Here is a 19,342-nt window from a genome sequence, read left to right as displayed (position 1 = left end):
GCTGAAAAACTTACTTCCTGGGGGAGAATCATTATTTCAGAGCACCATGGATGTACATTGCACATTTGAACCAGCAATTTATTAAAAGTTACATTATTTTCTCTTGAGAATGGATTAGCACTCACCATTAGGACTAGGTACAATATTTATGAAATGTTCACAAATGATTAATTATGTTTCATTTACAGATAGGCTCTAATGGGAGACATTTTTATTGCAAGTACTATTTTAATGAATTGTCTGTCTTTATGGATTCACGTACAAGACTGAAATAATTTATTTTTACTTCCTTCCCTCATCTTTATACCTGAACTCACCACTGCTTGTCACATCTTTCTGTTTCTTCTATCTGAATCACACGCTCATGCCCCTAGTTGCCTAAACTAAAAATCTTGGATATCTGTGACTCACACTCCCCCATAGCCCATTTTCAATCAGTCAACATATTTAAATGATTCCTTCTTGTCTTCAGAATAAAAGTCAAATTTATTTTATCTGCTGTATATGGATATTCACAGCCTGGGCCATTGGAATGTTCCCTTTACACATTCTCCACCAAGTTAGCCTCCTGTGGCTCCCACCATGAGGTGCTCTTCTATATTTCTATGCTTCTGCCTCTGCACTTTGCTCAGCATGTCCACCTTGCAATGCCTGTTTGTTCAAGTATCCTTTTCTTCCTGCAGCTTTCCCAGACTTTTCACTTCCCCTTAGACAGAATCAGCAACTCATCAATGTTTACTTCTCTTGGGTTGTCCTCATTTGTCTATGCTTCTAACTCATGCATAAGATGGTTAAGACTTATTAAGCCTCACTGTGTTTCTTTTTTGCATCTTCTATGTATACCATGTAAATTAAGCACCTAGTAAGCACTTATGGAACTTTGTTTGGCTAATGTGAAAATCGTATTAAAAGAAGAAACAAAGCAACCCTCTTGTGTTTCAGTGGATATTCCACATCCCTTGTGAATACTGCTTTGTGGCTGATGATGGGATAAAGTAGATGCAAATGAAGAAGGCCTTTCAGCAGATCAGTCCCCCACAGAATATACTTATGGAGACAAAGCAGTTTAGGGCACAAAGGTGAATTACAGATTATTTTTGTACCAATAACTTGCTTTTCATTTTTTAAATTGCTGCATTATAATTATACAAAGTACTGGGATTCATTGTGACATATTCATGTATGCACATAACATAAATTGCTCGTTTTATTTTTTTATTTCCCTTCATAGTTCCCCTGATCCTGTTCTTCCACTCTACTAGTCTTCCATTTATTTATTTATTTTTAATTGGTACATTGTATTTATACATAAAAATGGGATTCATTGTGATATAGTCTCATGTAAGTTTAGCATAATTTGGCCTATTTCATGTGTAAAAAGGGTCTAAAGAATGGGAGACAATCCCTGCCAGCTACTCTTTTGACAAGAGATCAATATCCATAATCTGAAAAGGAACACCAAAAATATTCACAGCAAAAATCGAATCAAAACAAAACAACAACAAACCGAACCAATAAGTGTGCAAATGAGCCAAACAGACATTTCTCAAAAGAAGAAATCAAATGGTCAACAAATATATGAAAAACAAATGTTCAACATTCTTGGCAACCAAGGAAATGCAGATCAAACCTACACTGGGATTTCATCTCAAAACTGTTAGAATGGCAATCATCAATAATGTAAGTAATAATAACCACTGGAGAGATTGTGCGGAGAAACAGACACTTCATTGTTGGGGCTGCAAATTACTACATCAACAATGGAACTCAATATGGAGACTCTCTTAAAGATTAGGCTGGAGCTATAGCTCAGTGATAGAGTGCTTACCTAGAATGTGTGAGGCACTGGGTTCAATTCTCAGCACCACATAAAAACATAAATAAACAATTAAAATAAAGGCATTCTGTCCATCAACAACTACAAAAACATAAAAAAATAAGATTAGGGATAGAACCACCATAAGACCTAGCTTTGTCACTCTTTGGCATTTATCCAAAAGAACTGGAATCAGCATACTAGTGATATCTGAATTTCAATATTTGTAGCAGCACAATTCACAATAACAAAGTTACAGAACCAGCCTAGATGTCTGTCAACAGATGAATGGATATATTAAGTGTGATACACACACACACACACACACACACGACAGTTGCATTCAGCCATTAAGAAGAATGAAATTATGTCTTTTGTTGGTAAACTGATGGACCTAGAGAACTGCAGAATAAAACTGACCAAATAACTTACTTTTATTTCATTATGCTCTCTTCTCACCCTACAGGTTGGTATTTTGTGCCAGTTGGCTAGAAAAGTAGCTACCACAGTTTACAGACCACAATAAATGTATTGAATATATTTTATATGAATGAATGAATGAAAGAAAGAATAAATGGAACTGTTCCAATTCTTTCATTTAAGATAAAAAAAATAGAAGCAAAGATACAAAGAATAGGAAAGCAGAGACTATCCCCATTCCAATTTGCTGCCATATTCTTTACATTGAGCTAGATTACTTCATCTGTTATGCAATCTTATACTTTCAAGATAATTATGCAAATATTGTTAGGTAAACAACCTAAAGTTCAAAATCTGTGTCTATGATTACATAAGTAGGTGTCAACCTTCTTATTCGTATGAAGTATATAGTGCATAATGTTTCCTTTGCCACCTGCTGGCATAGTATTCATAGATAGAAATGTGACTGATCACTGGTGACTAGAAAAGCTCTGTTTTGTATAATCTGTATTGCTGAGGTGGTTAATGCAAAGAGCTGTGGTCTAGAGGCAAAATCACCCGAATTGAAGGCTGAAGACTAGAGTTCAGTTACCAATCTTGTTATTTTACTAGAGCAGATCCTTTATTGTCTTGGTAACTTTTGTAAAGTTTCTCATTTGTAAAGCAAGGCATGTAATTCCAGCTTTGTGAGTTCTATGATGAACAGATGAACAATGACTAGGAAAATATAGTTTCCCATATAAAAGTGAAGTACTATTATTATTAAGCTTGTGCAAGCATGAGAAAATGTATATATAAGGGCTTTCTCAACTGCACATTTGTTCCCTTTTATTCCCTTTGTTACTGTTTTTCAATTTCAGTGTACCCCAGTTTTAAATTTCTGTGAACAGATGAAAGCAGGATAAATAAGCATTTCCCCATAATGTGATTTGTCTACAGTACAGCATATTTAACTGAAATTGTTTCTAATTCTTTTGAATTTATAATTGAACATAACTTAGTAATAGAGAAAATAACAGTTGAAACAACATTTGTTGTTTGTCATGAGCTTCCATTCTCATAAGGAAATCAAAACAATCCGAGAACAGGGAAAATATGAAAATTAATATCGTGGCATAGACACTGGTATAACTTTGATGAGAAGAAAAAAAAAAGAAAAAAGCTACACATGGCCAGCTTGTTTTGTTAATATTTGAATATGTGACTTTTCAAATATTTTGTATTAGCTGTGGCTCGATGCATACATTAAAAAATGAACATGATCAAAAATTAGTCTGCATTGCCCAGTTTTTTATCAATATTGTCCTTTATTGCAAACAAGGTACAGAAAGTATCTTTTGCCTTGTTGATGACTTCATCTATGCTCTTTAACGTTAATATAAGCCTGTGGCTAATTATCAATGTTTGTTATTTCCTGTGCTTTCTACGTTTTATATAAAATATCTTATTAAGATGAAATAAAGTAAAAGAGCCAAAATAACAAGGGAAATGAAGCTATATATTTCAATACAGCTTTAAAAAAAATCTCTGATGGTTGCATACTAGAGAGCCCTGAGGGGGTTAGGTGTGAATAGAACCTTAAAAAGTGATCTAGTTCTGACCCTTCTTTTATTGTTTAGGAAATGAGGCTGTGCTGGGCTGAAGAGGAGATATGGTAGTTTTCAGAGAACAAAGGACTGGAAAATAGCTCGAGGTCTCCTTAGCTGCACTCTCCCCATACTATACTATATCTGAATGTAATCTAACACATATAACTTAATTCTCCTTTATCCAAATGATATCAGTAAAATAGGAAGCCTTGCTCAACACTTACGTTAGTTCTATGGCTGTGGATGTGAACGATGATTCGTATCTGGGAGAAGACCTAATAAATTGGATGATAGGCGATCTCAATAGCCTGGAACAATTGGCTATATCTAACAAAAGGGAATTTTGCAGAGACAGATGCAAAGTCAGCACTTAACAATACAAAAACCAGTGGCAAAGTACGTGAAGTGGGACAACAGAACATGATTATTTTTCAAAGTGGCTGTTTTTCAAGAGCTGAAAATTATATGAGTTCACTCTTTTCTTGCTCAGATCAACAGAATTTTATTTAACTTAGTAGAGGTACATACAGAGCAACAAAGGTGCTAAATCTAGTCTACCCTACCCACCTGGAATTCTAAATATAGGTGTGGACACTGATAAACTGAGGCATGTAACAGGACAAAAACCATGTTAAATTGACTCAGTTCTAAGTAACTATAGGAAAGGCTAAAGGAATTGGATATGTCTCTCTGAAGAAGAGAAGAATTCTATTTGTTATTTTGGAGAAATGGAAATGACAAGAACGTGTACAGTGCAATGAAAGAGGCTGAGCCATTGAGTGGAAATAACTTGGAGTATGTTGTCTGAAGGCTTGAGTTTGAGGACTAGGACAATCACTTACCAGAGATGTAACCTTGAGAAAAATCACTAAGAAACTGAATCTAAGGTTCTTGATCTACATTGTAAGATTGTTTTGAAAATTAAATTAAACAACATACGTAAAACCCCTATAGTACATGGCATGTAGTAATTATTCAACATTGACCTTTATACCTGTCAGGCAGAATCAGAGACTTTTATTAGATGTTATTGGAAAAATGGGTTGCAGATGGTTATATGAGCAGACATAAGAATGTTAGTTGTTCAAGATTCCTGGAAATGTTGCATGATATATCTGTGTGATGCTCAACAACATTCTCTTCTACTTTATGCCAGTAAAAAACATGACTCAAAAAAAGTTTATTCCTTATATGAAATATTGTCTTAAAAAGTTGTAAGACATTTTTACCACTACATATCACATAAAAGTGATGGTTTAGGTACCTGTAAAGTGCAGAAAGGGGCCTCTTGTTTCCGGGTTTTGGTCTGTATGGTTTGGGTTCCCCTGCCATGTTGATATCTGCAAACAGAATAAAATAGCATTGATTAAAAAAGTAAACGATTTTAGAAAAGAAAATCATAGAGTTTTTTTTCGATTGATTATGAAAATGTTGTATGCCATTCATTCATTCAACATGTATTTAGTGAGTGCCTATTTGATGCCAGGTACAGTTTGCGACATGTCATGATAAAATAGATTCTTGTTCTTGTGGAAGTTATGTTTTATTGGGGGTAGGTAGACAGTAAGAAACAAACACAACAGGAAGAATATATAACATATTAGAAAATGATTAGCATTATTAAAAAAAATGCTGAGCAAGGTACAAGGAATTAGGATGTGGGGCTTGGGAGGACCTCCAAGGTTACCGTAAAACTGCATCATACAGTACTGTTTCCCAAGTTGGGTAAAGGAAACATGGGTTTGCATTATGATTTTTAAAAATAATTTCATCTACTAATTTTTAGTAACTAATAATTAAAAAGAATAATGAGAATAAAATGATAAATTATGTGTTGGTAAATCATCCGGTCAGAAACAGTAGGTTTTGGTGAACAAGTGCGTTCACCAAGAGAGAATGAGATATCCTTCTGATTTTCACTTTTTGCCAAGAATGTTTCAGTGTACATAAAGGTTTGTATGAAATAAAGCCTTAATCATAAAAAGGGTTATTAAATTTCCCACAATGCCATTTCCACTTACATAGAAAAAGAAGCTAGAAGCATGCAATCATAATATGGACCATATTTACTTAGGGAACAACAAAACATCCTCAGCAACTTGAATGTGATGCTACATAATTCTGGGGTGGTCAGAGGGAGAAAGGAGAATATCCTTTGCCTTCATTAACTGAGGATATGATTGAGTCTCTGAGATCATAGAAGATGCCTAAATACATGACAGTGGGTGTTTTATATATATATGTACATATAATATACATAAATATTATTGTATATATAGTTGATCAAACTTGAACTAAAGAAATATCTAGACCCACTTTAAAGAAATTGGGATGTTGAGTGAAGAAGGTTTGGGAAATGCAATAAACAAACAGATGAAATAAAGTTAAAATTTCAAAGGATGATTAAAAAGGAAAATCTAAAGGATAGACACTTCAAGAAAAGCTTCTAACAAAGTGAAGGATATTATTTGGAAAGAAAAGAAAGGGAAGGGTTCTATTGCTAGTGCAGTGGACTAAATACACCTAGTCACCTACCACTGAAAACACTATGAATGAAAAATAAGTATATCCCTTAAAATAAATACAACATGAAGCTAGCAAGTAAGGAGTTTGAAAAACATCCTACATATGAACAAAAACAAAAATTAAATGGGATTAGACACTGAACCTGGCATGCCCTTAAAGACATTTGTTGAGGCCAGAACCTGGGTTTTAGTTTTCCTACTCTTTTGGGTCAGAGGGGACATGAGATGGTGTGGAGATGAGGGAGTTGTTGTCAAGGATTTTATCAGTAGAAAGAGAAGACAATTTCTTATTTAATAAAGGATATCTACAAAACATGGACAGTAAATGTTGTAACCAATAATGAGACATTGAACAAGTTTTCTTCAAGATCAGGGACTTTAAAATGGCATCTACTATAACTATCTCTATGTAAGATTGCTCTTGATAACCTAATCAGTGTATTAAGTCAGGAATGCAATATTAGATATAGGAAAGAAGATATGAAACTGTCAGTAATTTCTGGTCAATATAACCTCCTTCCTGAAGCCCACAGATTGTTATAATTAATTAGAAAGTTTAGTATGTTGATTGGATGCCAAACCAATTATACAAAATTCAAATGCATATCCCTATATAGCAATACATATGTTTAATACATAGTTTAAAGCAAATCTCTCTCTCTCTCTCTCTCTCTCTCTCTCACACACACACTATATATATATATATATATATATACCTAAGAGTAAACCTATCAGAAAAATTGAAGGAACTTAATGAAGAAAAGTATAAAACCACATTGAAAGATTTTACAATAAATTTACACAAATACAGAGAAATTGGAAAACATATATGTCAATCTTCCCCAAGGTGATTTATGGTTTCCATGCCATTTCAATAAAATCCCACAATATTTTTTATGTGTATGCACAGTTTGAAAAGTTGATACTAGAATTTATATGACACCATAGAGACCAAATATAGCCATGATACATTTAGAAAAAGGAAAAGAGTTGGTAAATTTGCCTTATCAAGATTTATTTCTCTAGCTGTGATGATCAAGACTGTAGTATTAGTACAAGAGAACAGGGGCCAATTGAACAGAATAGGGACTTCCAAACTCACAATCCCATATGACATATCTATATATGCATCTATTGGCATATATGGACATCTGAATTATCACAGAACTGGCCTAGAAGATCTTTGAGGAAAATATAGGCTTTTAAATAAATGGTGCTATAACAATTGCTTCCTCACAAGGGCAAATATAAAACTGGACCTCTATCATACCCTAGACAAAAAAATATCAATTACTAATGCATAAATATGAAAGACAAAAATATAAAAATTTTAGGAGGTAATAAAATAGAAAAATTTTATGAGTTCAGAGTATGGAAGGATAATCTTAAACCAGACATAAAAATCACTAGCCTTAACACATAAAACAGGTAAATTCTACTGTATTGAAATTAAGAATTTCTGTTCATCAAAAGTTGCTTAAAGACAGTGAAAAGAACAGCAAACTGGACAAAATGTCCTTGATAAAGGATTTGGTTTTTGAGTATATTAAGAACACATTTATATCACAGGAGTCAAAACACCAAAGAGAAAATTAAGCAAAATCTACTAAATGCACTTGCAGAAGAGGAAAAGCAATGGCAAAGAAACACATGAAATAATGCTCAGTTTCATTAGTAATAGGAAATGTAAGTTAAACCCCAGGAATTATAATTGAAGCTACTGAATTTGCAACAACTTCAAGTGCCAATTTCAAGTGCCATTGAGGTTTTCTAACAACTGGAAAATGTGTACAATACAAATATAAATGTAAATTAATGAAACTATTATGGAAAATTTTTTTCAGCTTTTAATAAACTTAGAATGTTCAACTGTTTGATCCAGGAGGTTTGTGAACCTCGAAAAGTCTTGCATGTATGTACCATAAGATATGTGACAGAGTGTTTGTTATAGTACACTGGGTAAAACAAACAAACAAACAAAAAAAAAAAACTGTACAAAAATACAACATCAGACGAGATCGGGCACGTTCAGGGTGGTATGGCCGTAGACTAAACAAAAGACCCAGAATAGCAAAAGCAATTCTAAGCAGGAAGTGTGAGTCAGGCAGTATAGCGATACCAGATTTCAAACTATACTACAGAGCAATAGTAACAAAACCAGCATGGTACTAGTACCAAAACAGGCGGGTGGACCAATGGTACAGAATAGAGGACACAGAGACCAATCCACAAAATTACAACTTTCTTATATTTGATAAAGGGGCTAAAAGCATGCAATGGAGGAAGGATAGCATCTTCAACAAATGGTGCTGGGAAAATTGGAAATCTATATGCAACAAAATGAAACTGAATCCCTTTCTCTCGCCATGCACAAAAGTTAACTCAAAATGGATCAAAGAGCTTGATATCAAATCAGAGACTCTGTGCCTGATAGAAGAAAAAGTTGGCTCCGATCTACATATTGTTGGGTCGGGCTCCAAATTCCTTAATAGGACGTCCATAGCACAAGAGTTAATAACTAGAATCAACAAATGGGACTTACTCAAACTAAAAAGTTTTTTTCTCAGCAAGAGAAACAATAAGAGAGGTAAATAGGGCGCCTACATCCTGGGAACAAATTTTTACTCCTCACACTTCAGATAGAGCCCTAATATCCAGAGTATACAAAGAACTCAAAAAATTAAACAATAAGATAACAAATAACCCAATCAACAAATGGGCCAAAGACCTGAACAGACACTTCTCAGAGGAGGACATACAATCAATCAACAAGTACATGAAAAAATGCTCAACATCTCTAGCTGTCAGAGAAATGCAAATCAAAACCACCCTAAGATACCATCTCACTCCAGTAAGATTGGCAGCCATTATGAAGTCAAACAACAAGTGCTGGCGAGGATGTGGGGAAAAGGGTACACTTGTACATTGCTGGTGGGACTGCAAATTGGTGCGGCCAATTTGGAAAGCAGTATGGAGATTCCTGGGAAAGCTGGGAATGGAACCACCATTTGACCCAGCTATTGCCCTTCTCGGACTATTCCCTGAAGACCTTAAAAGAGCGTACTGCAGGGATACTGCCACATCGATGTTCATAGCAGCACAATTCACAATAGCTAGACTGTGGAACCAACCCAGATGCCCTTCAATAGATGAATGGATAAAAAAAATGTGGCATTTATACACCATGGAGTATTACGCAGCACTAAAAAATGACAAAATCATAGAATTTGCAGGGAAATGGATGGCATTAGAGCAGATTATGCTAAGTGAAGCTAGTCAATCCCTATAAAACAAATGCCAAATGTCTTCTTTGATATAATGAGAGCAACTAAGAACAGATCAGGGAGGAAGAGCAGGAGGAAAAGATTAACATTAAACAGAGACATGAGGTGGGAGGGAAAGGGAGAGAAAAGGGAAATTGCATGGAAATGGAAGGAGACCCTCATTGTTATACAAAATTACATATAAGAGGTTGTGAGGGGAATGGGAAAAATAAAACAAGGAGAGAAATGAATTACAGTAGATGGGGTAGAGAGAGAAGATGGGAGGGGAGGGGGGATAGTAGAGGATAGGAAAGGTAGCAGAATACAGCAGTTACTAATATGGCATTATGTAAAAATGTGGATGTGTAATCGATGTGATTCTGCAATCTGTATTTGGGGTAAAAATGGGAGTTCATAACCCACTTGAATCTAATGTATGAAATATGATATATCAAGAGCTTTGTAATGTTTTGAACAACCAATAAAAAAAAACAAACAAAAAAAATACAGCATCAATTTCCAGGAGATGTGATAAATAAATTAAGATGTTTTTATGAAAAGAAATACTATAAAGCATACACACACACACACACACACACAGAGAGTGAGAGAGAGAGAGAGAGGATCAATGTAACATATTAGAAAACTTAGTAAACCCCCAAACTGACACACACACTCCTAATGTGTATATGCATAAAATGACACTTATAGACATCTGAATTATACAGAATTAGAACCAGAGATAACATGACGGATGCATTAATGAACAGCAGGAACATAATTCTGAACAAAAATAATTTCATAGGAAAACATTGACAGTATGAACCCTTTTATGTAAATGAAATTGCAAAATTAAACACTATGTAGAAAGAAAAGAAAGCAGAGATGAGCAATGAATTCAGTACAGGATTGCCTCTGAAAAGGAAGAATAGAGTGTGGGATTTGGGAGGACATCCAAGGGACCTTAAAGTTGCATGACAAAGTACTGTTTCCTAAGTTGGGTAGAAGAAATATGGGTTTACATTATAAAATTATTCTTTATTACTCAAGTGTTTTATATTTTTTTAGCGATGAATAAGAATTTAAAAAGAAAATGAGAATAAAAATGGTAAATTATGTTGGTTAATATGGGCAGAAGCAGTAGGTTTTAGTGAATGAGTGCATTTGGCAAAAATCGGAAGCTGATATCTGGTGGGAAACCAGAACAGGTTGGTGGATTATTGAGTATGAGAAGATCATTAGACACTCCAATTAGAATTTCAAATTCTATATAATTTAGGGGATATAATTTAGGTTCTGAGTAAAGGACAGATCTGAGAATTAATCATTAAGACTGACTCTTGCATGTTTTAGAATAAGGCACAAGAAAAATCAAGTGTCTGAGTCTTTCAGATGTAATATACTTGGAATAAAAACACAAGTGAATGGATAAAAAATGTGATATATATATATATATATATATATATATATATATATATATATATATATTCAATGGAATATTACTCAGCTTTAAAGAAGAATGAAACTATGATATTTGCTGGCAAATGGATGGAGTTGGAGAATATCATGGTAAGCGAAATAAGCCAATCCCAAAAAACCAAAGGCCGAATGTTTTCTCTAATATGCGATGATGCTAATTCACAATAGGAGGGGGATAAGAGAGAAGAACAGAGTTACCTAAGATTAGACAGAAAGGAGTGAAGGAAGGGGAGGGGAGGGAATGTGGGGGATAGGAAGGATAGTAGAACCAAACAGACATTATTACTTTATGTATATTTGTGATTGCATGACCAATGTGATTCTACAACCTGTACAACCAGAAAAATGAGAAATTATACCTCATCTATGTATGATACATCAAAGTGCATAAATGCATTCTACTGACACCTATAACTAATTAAAACAAATAAAATAATTTTAAAAATCAGGTGAAACAAATATAGATTTCTGTTTTTATAAAACTCTGTAATGCTAGTTGAAGGTATCTGTCTATGAAAATATCATGATATTCACTTGTATATTTGTAGCTTAGATCCCATGACTTAAAAAGTGAAAAATGTAAAATTATTCTCATAAGTAAATAAAAAAGCTTGAGAAACTCTGTCAATAAAAATATTGTAGCATGCTCTTTCTTTTCATGATGTGCTGTCAGTTATTCTGAAGATATGCTTAGGAGTTTAACACCATATTCATACAACAGGAAGCCTTTCATGACAGGCTGGTAAACTCAGTCATTTCCAGACACTAGCCTCCCTTCAAAGGGATTGAAAATTCATAAGCAAACTCTTTGTCCCTTCTGAATATTGAATAGTGTTCAAATGCAGAATTTTTCTTTGAATTCATGGAAATTTATACTTAAATATGCACATTTTAATATTTTTTCACTGTTACATTGACCATTATCCAAAGCCTGGTTTCACTGCATAGAGAGGAGAGAGGAAAAGTAGCATGTCATCCAGGGAGAGGGGGACACAGGGCAGGGAACTCAGTTCATCTGGTGGACATAAAGCCTTAAAAACATAAAGAGCATTTCCTTTGCAATGAACTTTGTAAATACAAGAGTTAATTGTGTCTTCAGAACAAGTCAGCTTGGTTGAAAGCCAACTCTCAGTTTCTTATGCAGCAATAGCTATTGGTCTTCAAAGGACCTTACAAACAGGGCAATGATACCTTAGCAGGAACTCTGTGGCTATTGGCATAGGACCTCCTGAGCCTATGTATCCTCGTTTCCCTGGTACTGTGCAAGTTATTCACAAGACAGGACCAGGGGAGTAAAACAGAGACACAGCAGGGTGGGGAGAATGGTTATTTCTTGAGTTCCTGAATTTACAGATTGATACCCAACACTAATATTGGGAGTTCTTTATATTATCTTCAAGAAGGGATGCAGATTTAACAATTCTTAGTAAGTGATTTTTAACTAGAAATTCTAAGTTTCTAGTTATGGAGCAGAAGTACCCAAGCAGTACCTATTTGACTGAGTGATATAAGCATTTGCATAGTATACACAAGGCCCCAGATTTGATCCCCAGCATCACAAGTAAATAAATATATACATACAAAATACTTGTAGGTCAGCTTGGTGAACCTTACCAGCCTTCCAGGGATAATGCTCAACAATGTAGTGCAAAATACATAAATGTGCACGTTTAAATATTTACCTTGGTAAATTCAGATAAGCACTATTTTAAAGAAGTCTTTTGATGAGACTTATCTGTGTTAGAGTGCACTACCCAGCACACCTGTGCAGACCTCCCTGATCCTTTCCAGCTATAGGGACCAAAAGGAAGAGGACTTAAGCTCTACTTGTAGCTAGGAGAGAGGAGTAGAGACACTCATGAAGGGAAGAGGAGAATTTGCATTTTAGAATATTATGAGCCTCTATAAACACCTACAAAGAAAGATTCATGTAGAACAGTCCAAAATCTACTTTGATTTTGGTTTTGATTTTAATATTGGTTTCAATATTTCAAATTAACATGAAAATGTAAGAAAAAGTTAAAATATGTTTCAAAATTATACTTACATTATGCCTCAGACTAAAACAATTGAGAAATATCCTATTGGATTACTTCCATATCTTTTCACAGTAAGTTAATTTAGAATATATTAACTCACTAAAAAATTTAGCCAATTCCCTTTTCTTCTTCATGTTAAAACTAAGAAATACTATCATACCATGACACAAATAACTATAAAGGGTAAAACTGAACAAAGTCAATGAGCTAAACCTATTTGGATTCAAAGCAAATTAAATGAGGAAAATAGGGACAGGTATTGTTCCAAAGTACCATCCTGAGAAGTGAAAACCAGCACATGTCAACATATTGATTTGAATAACCCCTGGTAGTGAACTACTAAAGACCACAGCAATAGCATTCTATCATTTGGGAAGATACTTCTGATTCTACACCCAAATATATGTCACTTTCCCCCTTCACACCTCTTATTTTACATCATTTCCATTGCACTGACTACAGTGTGTTTGTGGCCTTTGAGTTTGAATTTTGAGAGTTCTCATAGTTTTACAAAACTTCTTGTGCTCTTCAGCTCCCTGCAGTGTTGTTTATCCAGTAACTGGTCAATGATTCCATTGTCACTTGCATTTATGTGGGCCAGAGGCAGATTCTTGCGTGGGTGTTTTTCAGATCCAAGCAAACACATCCTGTCAACACATTTCCTAAAGTGGTGTGTTTTTTTTTGAACAGTATTTTGGAAGATGTTAATAGGAATGTCATCAAACAAATTTATCAAAGTAAAATGGTTTGGTAAAAATGCTATGGATATTTTCACTATAAATTAACAGATAAAATCTTGATAAAAAGAGAAACATGTTGAGTCATGTTTACTCAAGTGTTCTTGTATATACAGGTGAATATAGGCTACTTTTGCACAGCATGCCTGTTAACGTCTAGCACATCAGAGCTCCACCAGAATACTGGTGTATGAGATACCCTGAAAATATTTAGAAAAATATTTAACATTTATTTCCTTGCCAAGGATTGAATTTGGAACATCCTCATTTTAAAGGTTAACGCAATGTTTTAAATTACATATTATTTATACTGCTGTAATAAACTGACACTCACTACTTAATTCGATACCACTGGTGATCCCTGATGTCCTCTGTCATTTTCTAGCTACATTAAATCTCGATGTGGAAGTAATGTCTAACATATAGTGTGATAGAGCATCAATTATCAAGGCTTTCTTCTAAATGTGGAAAGGAATTGAAAGCAATATTCTTCTAAAGGAATTAGTTAAAAGGAAAATATTCTTAGAAGGTTTTTTTTTTCCCCCTCTTCTCTCCCTGGTTTAAATAGAAATCTAAATAATTCAGCCATGGCATATAGACTGTCAGGAAAAGTCATTCAGAGTCTTTTATTGTTCACATTTAGAAGATTTAAGGATTCATTACCGTTCCATTGAATAAAACTTCAGGAGATAAAGAAAACAGTCTGTTATGTTTGACAAGTGAATGGATATAACCATATTACCCAAGGATAAGTATCATACCATTAAAAATTGTTTTTGCAGTTATTATTAGTTTAGATCCTCAGAACAACCTTGTGAAATGAGCAGAGCAAGAATCATTATTCTCACTTCATGCACACAGGTATTTGAGCTACTGAGAAATTAAATGGCTTTCATATTAATATCATTAGCCCAGCTCACTACACTGTCCCGTGTGCCAACATCAAACTAACAGGGGAGGGGTTACCTGCTCCTGCAGAAAGAGATGACTATCTGAGGGTCAGCATCAGGCTAGAATGAAAGCTGCACTAGACTCACAGTTTAGAACTTCTTCTCTTGTGTCTTATTGCTCTTCTCCAAATTTTTATGCCACTCATATCCAGTTTTGGCTGTGGAAAGCAGCTTGTAAAACAATGCACTCTGAATTATCAGGAGCTTTGGCATCATGGGGCAGGATGCATGGTTAAAGGAGTGCCATAGGGAGATTTTTCTGGCACCAACAGGAAATGTACTTTAGACTCCCAGCTCAGCTGCCTGAGATTTTCTGCCCAGGTAGCTTCATAATCCAGTATTTTGCTGGAGCTGCAAAGCAGTGTGTTTACTCTGAAGAAAAATTGCACCAAACTTGAAAATGCCAAGTGCAACCCACCTTATGATTTAAAATATTTAAAATCTGAATCATTTTGAGTCCAAAGCTGAGAGCAAAACCATTTCATACTGCAAAAGTAAATGGCTTTCTAATCTTGTTGTTTTTCCCTTCCCAGAATCAAAGCTAGTTTTAACACTTGAAATATGTCCTTAATAGTATGTTAAAATATTCACTGTTATGAGAATGAAACTGTAGTCTAATTTTACTGGGCAGCCACTGAATTGTGACCACTTTAATGAGCCTTTGGACCTAGTTTCATAAATTAGTTCTGACACAGCACTATGGCACGTTGGCCTCTGGTTATTAGAATGCTAATGCAAAGATCACTGGTTGGCCAGATTCCCATTTGTTACCAGAATACACTCCATGCTCCCAGACTCTGTTTGCAAGGGCAAATAAAAGTGGAAACTTGAACTTCATACCAAAGAACTGGTAAGTCTGACTCTTGTATGTGACTTATTTAGATTAAACACACACACACACACACATATTTTTTTTCCCCAGTAGAAACCAAAGTGGAAGAAAATGGACACACCTTTTATATTTACTATCTATTTTTTCCCAAAGGTTATATTAAGAAGGAAAAAAAATCATGGATCATCCACTGTCATTGTATTTTGTTGAACACATAAAATGTGCCGTGTGCTGTGCTAAGTGTTTAGTAAACAAAAATGAGCATTGTGTGCTCTACAGATATTACAGAGAAAGACATACCTGCCACTTACTATAGAAAATGTCATATGTCATAATAAAGAAGTGGACTTCATGCTTTGAGGATATGGTTCCCCATTCTCTATAGCTGAGAATGTCTTTAAGGGTCCATTCTTTGTGTATGAGGTGGTTTTTTCCTGAGGCAGCAATTCTAATGTGAAGTATTTCATAGAACCACATCTTCCAAATTCTGCAAAAGCCTTAGCTCTTATCATTGAGCCAGAAACTTGTTTCTGTTCTTTGTTTGTTTTACTTTGCCCTTCCCATCAAGACTCTTATTAGCTAATTGTCAAAATACCTTTGATTTGCCTTGAAGATTAACTGGCATGAAACTTGATAAAACTCTGGGGCTTGGGTACATGTTTAATCAATGTCAAGTCTAGTCTAAAATTATTGAGCTGCAAACACAAGCACATTTTCACACAGGTTACAAAGCAAACACTAAGTGGTAATAATTACAAAACTATTTAATTTCTAAATTTTTCTACTTATATAATTATTCTTGGATCATTTTATCTCTTTTGTTTATCTATTTTGTTATCTTGGATAAGTTTTCTAAAGAAGTCTTTTCTATATTCCACAAACATCTTTATCTCTGTAAAGGTTAAAAATGAAGATGACAAAAGTTTTATAAAGAGATACATCTTTCAGAAACCAAAAAAATCAAACATAAAATTCACATACATGTCCACCAGCAGAACTCTGAATATGTATAGTACTTTGCTTAACAGTTTTAAAAATATACTTAGTGATTTATTAACATCAACAGTGGAAAAATGTTATGATAATTAAGACTAAAACTACATGGTGAAAATAATTAGCCATCTGTGAATCATAAATGTATAGATTTAACAGTACTAATTATTTTGCATCTTATAGTTTATTTTCATAGTTGAATACAAAATATTCCTTGAAAAATAAAATTAAACCAACGGAGGGTTTGGATTACCAGTTTCTTTGTGAACACTCAGATTTTTACATGAGTGAAAAAAGACCTTAAGATGTGGGTATTGCTCCTCTTGTTGATTTCCTATTCTAATTTCTCCTTTTCCGTGTGTGTACATATGGACTTTATTTTCTTAGGTCCTCTTTGTGATGATTGTATTCAGAGTTTATAACATTCCAACCACTGTGCTAATTCATAAATATAATTAAATGCCAGAAGTAAAGTTAGGAAGTCAAATACATATGATGAGGAGGGTAGCACACAACCATGGTGGTGTGACCGAAAACAAGCTAATATCTGTACTAGCTAGGAGCTGGTTACAAATTCAGCAACCAGGTTCATCCCACTCTCAGTGAGTCAGAACCTGCACTTTGAAAAGAACATCCAGTGGTTGCCATGAACCTTCAAGTTTGTGAAACACTAGAACATTACACTTTTAGTTTACATCTCTTCCTTCAATTGTCATTCAAGGACTTTATTTTTCAGATGTTTTGAAAAGATGATGTTAAGAATTCTGAGCAGGAGAATAAAGCTTTTAGGGATGACATTTGAAAAGATGCCTTTCTAAAGATTTACAATGTAATAATGCTATCTTAATGTCATCGTTGATGATAGTAATCATTGCTGGCATTTGTACATCATTTAGCAGTTGATCAAATTTTTACACACAATAAAAAATTTTACACTAACCCTGTTGATTCCAATTTACAGAAGTTTAAATTCAGAAAACATAAGTGATTTGCATAAGCTGACATCACTAATAAGAAGTGGTATCAACTACAATTTCAGGAATTCTCACTCCAAACTTTGAATTCTGTAAATGAAGGTTGATTCTGATTTTTTTTGAAAAAGTCACTGGCTTATAGTAGGGTCTACATAATTTATTGGCAGATTGCTAAATACATAGTAATTTCATTTGTACAAAGGATAAAATTTTTTAATAACATCTCCATGAGAAAATTATAAAGTAGAAAGCCTTTAAATCAAAATCTACTCTTAGGAATTCCATGAAAAAGCAAACCCCAAAGAGCTCTTTTGCCTGAGAATGCAAAATTGATAGAACAAAGAAACAAAAAAATACAAAAGAATTAAGATTCTTCTCTTCTAGTGGCTGGGGAGGCTGAGGCAGGAGGATCACCAGTTTGAAGCCATCCTCAGAAATTTAGTTGAGGCCATAAGCAACTTAGTGAGACCCTATCTCTAAATTAAATATATGTATATATATATATATATATAAAAGATTGGGGATGTGGCTCAGCAGTTAAGCCCACCCCTGGTTCAATCTCCAATACCAAAAAACAAAACAAAAAACTAACCTTCCCAAAAAGGAAAGAAATGATGGGATATTGGGATACACAATATTTAATAACAAAGCCAAGTTAAGGCAAAGAAAAGATATACAGGATTCTCTGAGATAAAAAACAAAAACAAAAACAAAAACAAAAAAACAACAAACTTCCATCTAGGGCTTAAACAAAAACATTTAGGAGATTTTTCTGTTGTTCCATCTGTATCCATAACCACTATCCAGCCACATTTCCTCTTTTGACTTCCCACTTCATAACTCACCTCCATTCCTCATGTTTCCTCTGCAATAGCATTGGTCCCCTGACTGCTTCTCAAACATGTCCTTGCCCTGCTCTAATTGATTCCTCTCCTCTGGCTTCTTCTCCCTCTAGGTAATCCCTGGCTAAATTCCTTAACTCCTTCAAATTTTTGCTCAAAGGTTTAACATGGTAACTTTACTATTACTATTTAAAATTGGTGTTAATATTTACTTACCATTATTACTATTTAATATTGCAATATCATCTACTACTCATCACAATCACAGTCCCCTGCTTAAATTTTTGTTTTCCAAAGCATTATTTGCTTCTATTGTGTGATATAATTTATTTACTTATCATATCTTTTGTTTATTGCTAGACACCTGCCTCCCCACCAAAATGAAGCCAAGGATTTTTGTTCTGCTCATAAATTTATTCAAATAATGTAGTATAGTTGGCTCACAGATGTGGCTGAAGTGTTTGTCAAATAAGTGAATGAGCTCATCAATGAGTTAATAAATATGTGACCTGAAATTCTGTGACAGACATAACCACATCATAAACAAAGTTATAATTAGGGTGACCTTACCATGGGTCATTTTAGAGTGAAATGGAGGGAGATAAAATTATTAAAATTCTATTATTCAAAAATGTTAGTTAATCAAAAAATGGTTTATTATATCACTGTTCTAAAAAAGTTGTAATTAAAGATTTAAAAATTATTCTAATGAATATATTTTGAGTAAACAAATTTAAAATGAATTTTAATTTTGAGTATTTGAATATTAAAAACAATATAAGTTGAGTAATTTTCTATGGTGCTTTATTCAGGTCTCTGATAATACCTGTTTCATATGTTCTGTATTTTTCTGTAAAATTAATTGTTCTATGCTATTATTTTC

At 34.1% G+C, this 19,342-nt stretch overlaps 1 protein-coding gene across 10 annotated transcripts in view; it reads right to left on the bottom strand.

Annotated features, from left to right (window-relative positions):
- Window positions 1-19,342, bottom strand: part of Ralyl (RALY RNA binding protein like) — a 441,521-nt gene that overhangs the window by 137,262 nt on the left and 284,917 nt on the right. For 8 of the 10 annotated variants that reach the window (XM_058583703.1, XM_046458643.2, XM_058583702.1 and 5 more), the window contains one exon: window positions 5,090-5,165. In XM_058583703.1, the coding sequence (XP_058439686.1) occupies window positions 5,090-5,165 (76 nt within the window). Of the gene's footprint in view, window positions 1-5,089; window positions 5,166-14,834; window positions 15,082-19,342 lie in introns of those variants that run through there. The other 2 variants (XM_058583707.1, XM_058583708.1) reach the window with 2 other exon arrangements.

Source organism: Marmota monax, unplaced genomic scaffold (assembly GCF_021218885.2).
Source record: "Marmota monax isolate L192 unplaced genomic scaffold, Marmota_monax_Labrador192_F-V1.1 WCK01_AAM20220418_F8-fsc00147, whole genome shotgun sequence".
Taxonomy (NCBI): domain Eukaryota; kingdom Metazoa; phylum Chordata; class Mammalia; order Rodentia; family Sciuridae; genus Marmota; species Marmota monax.
This window is presented reverse-complemented; position numbering and strand designations above follow the sequence as displayed.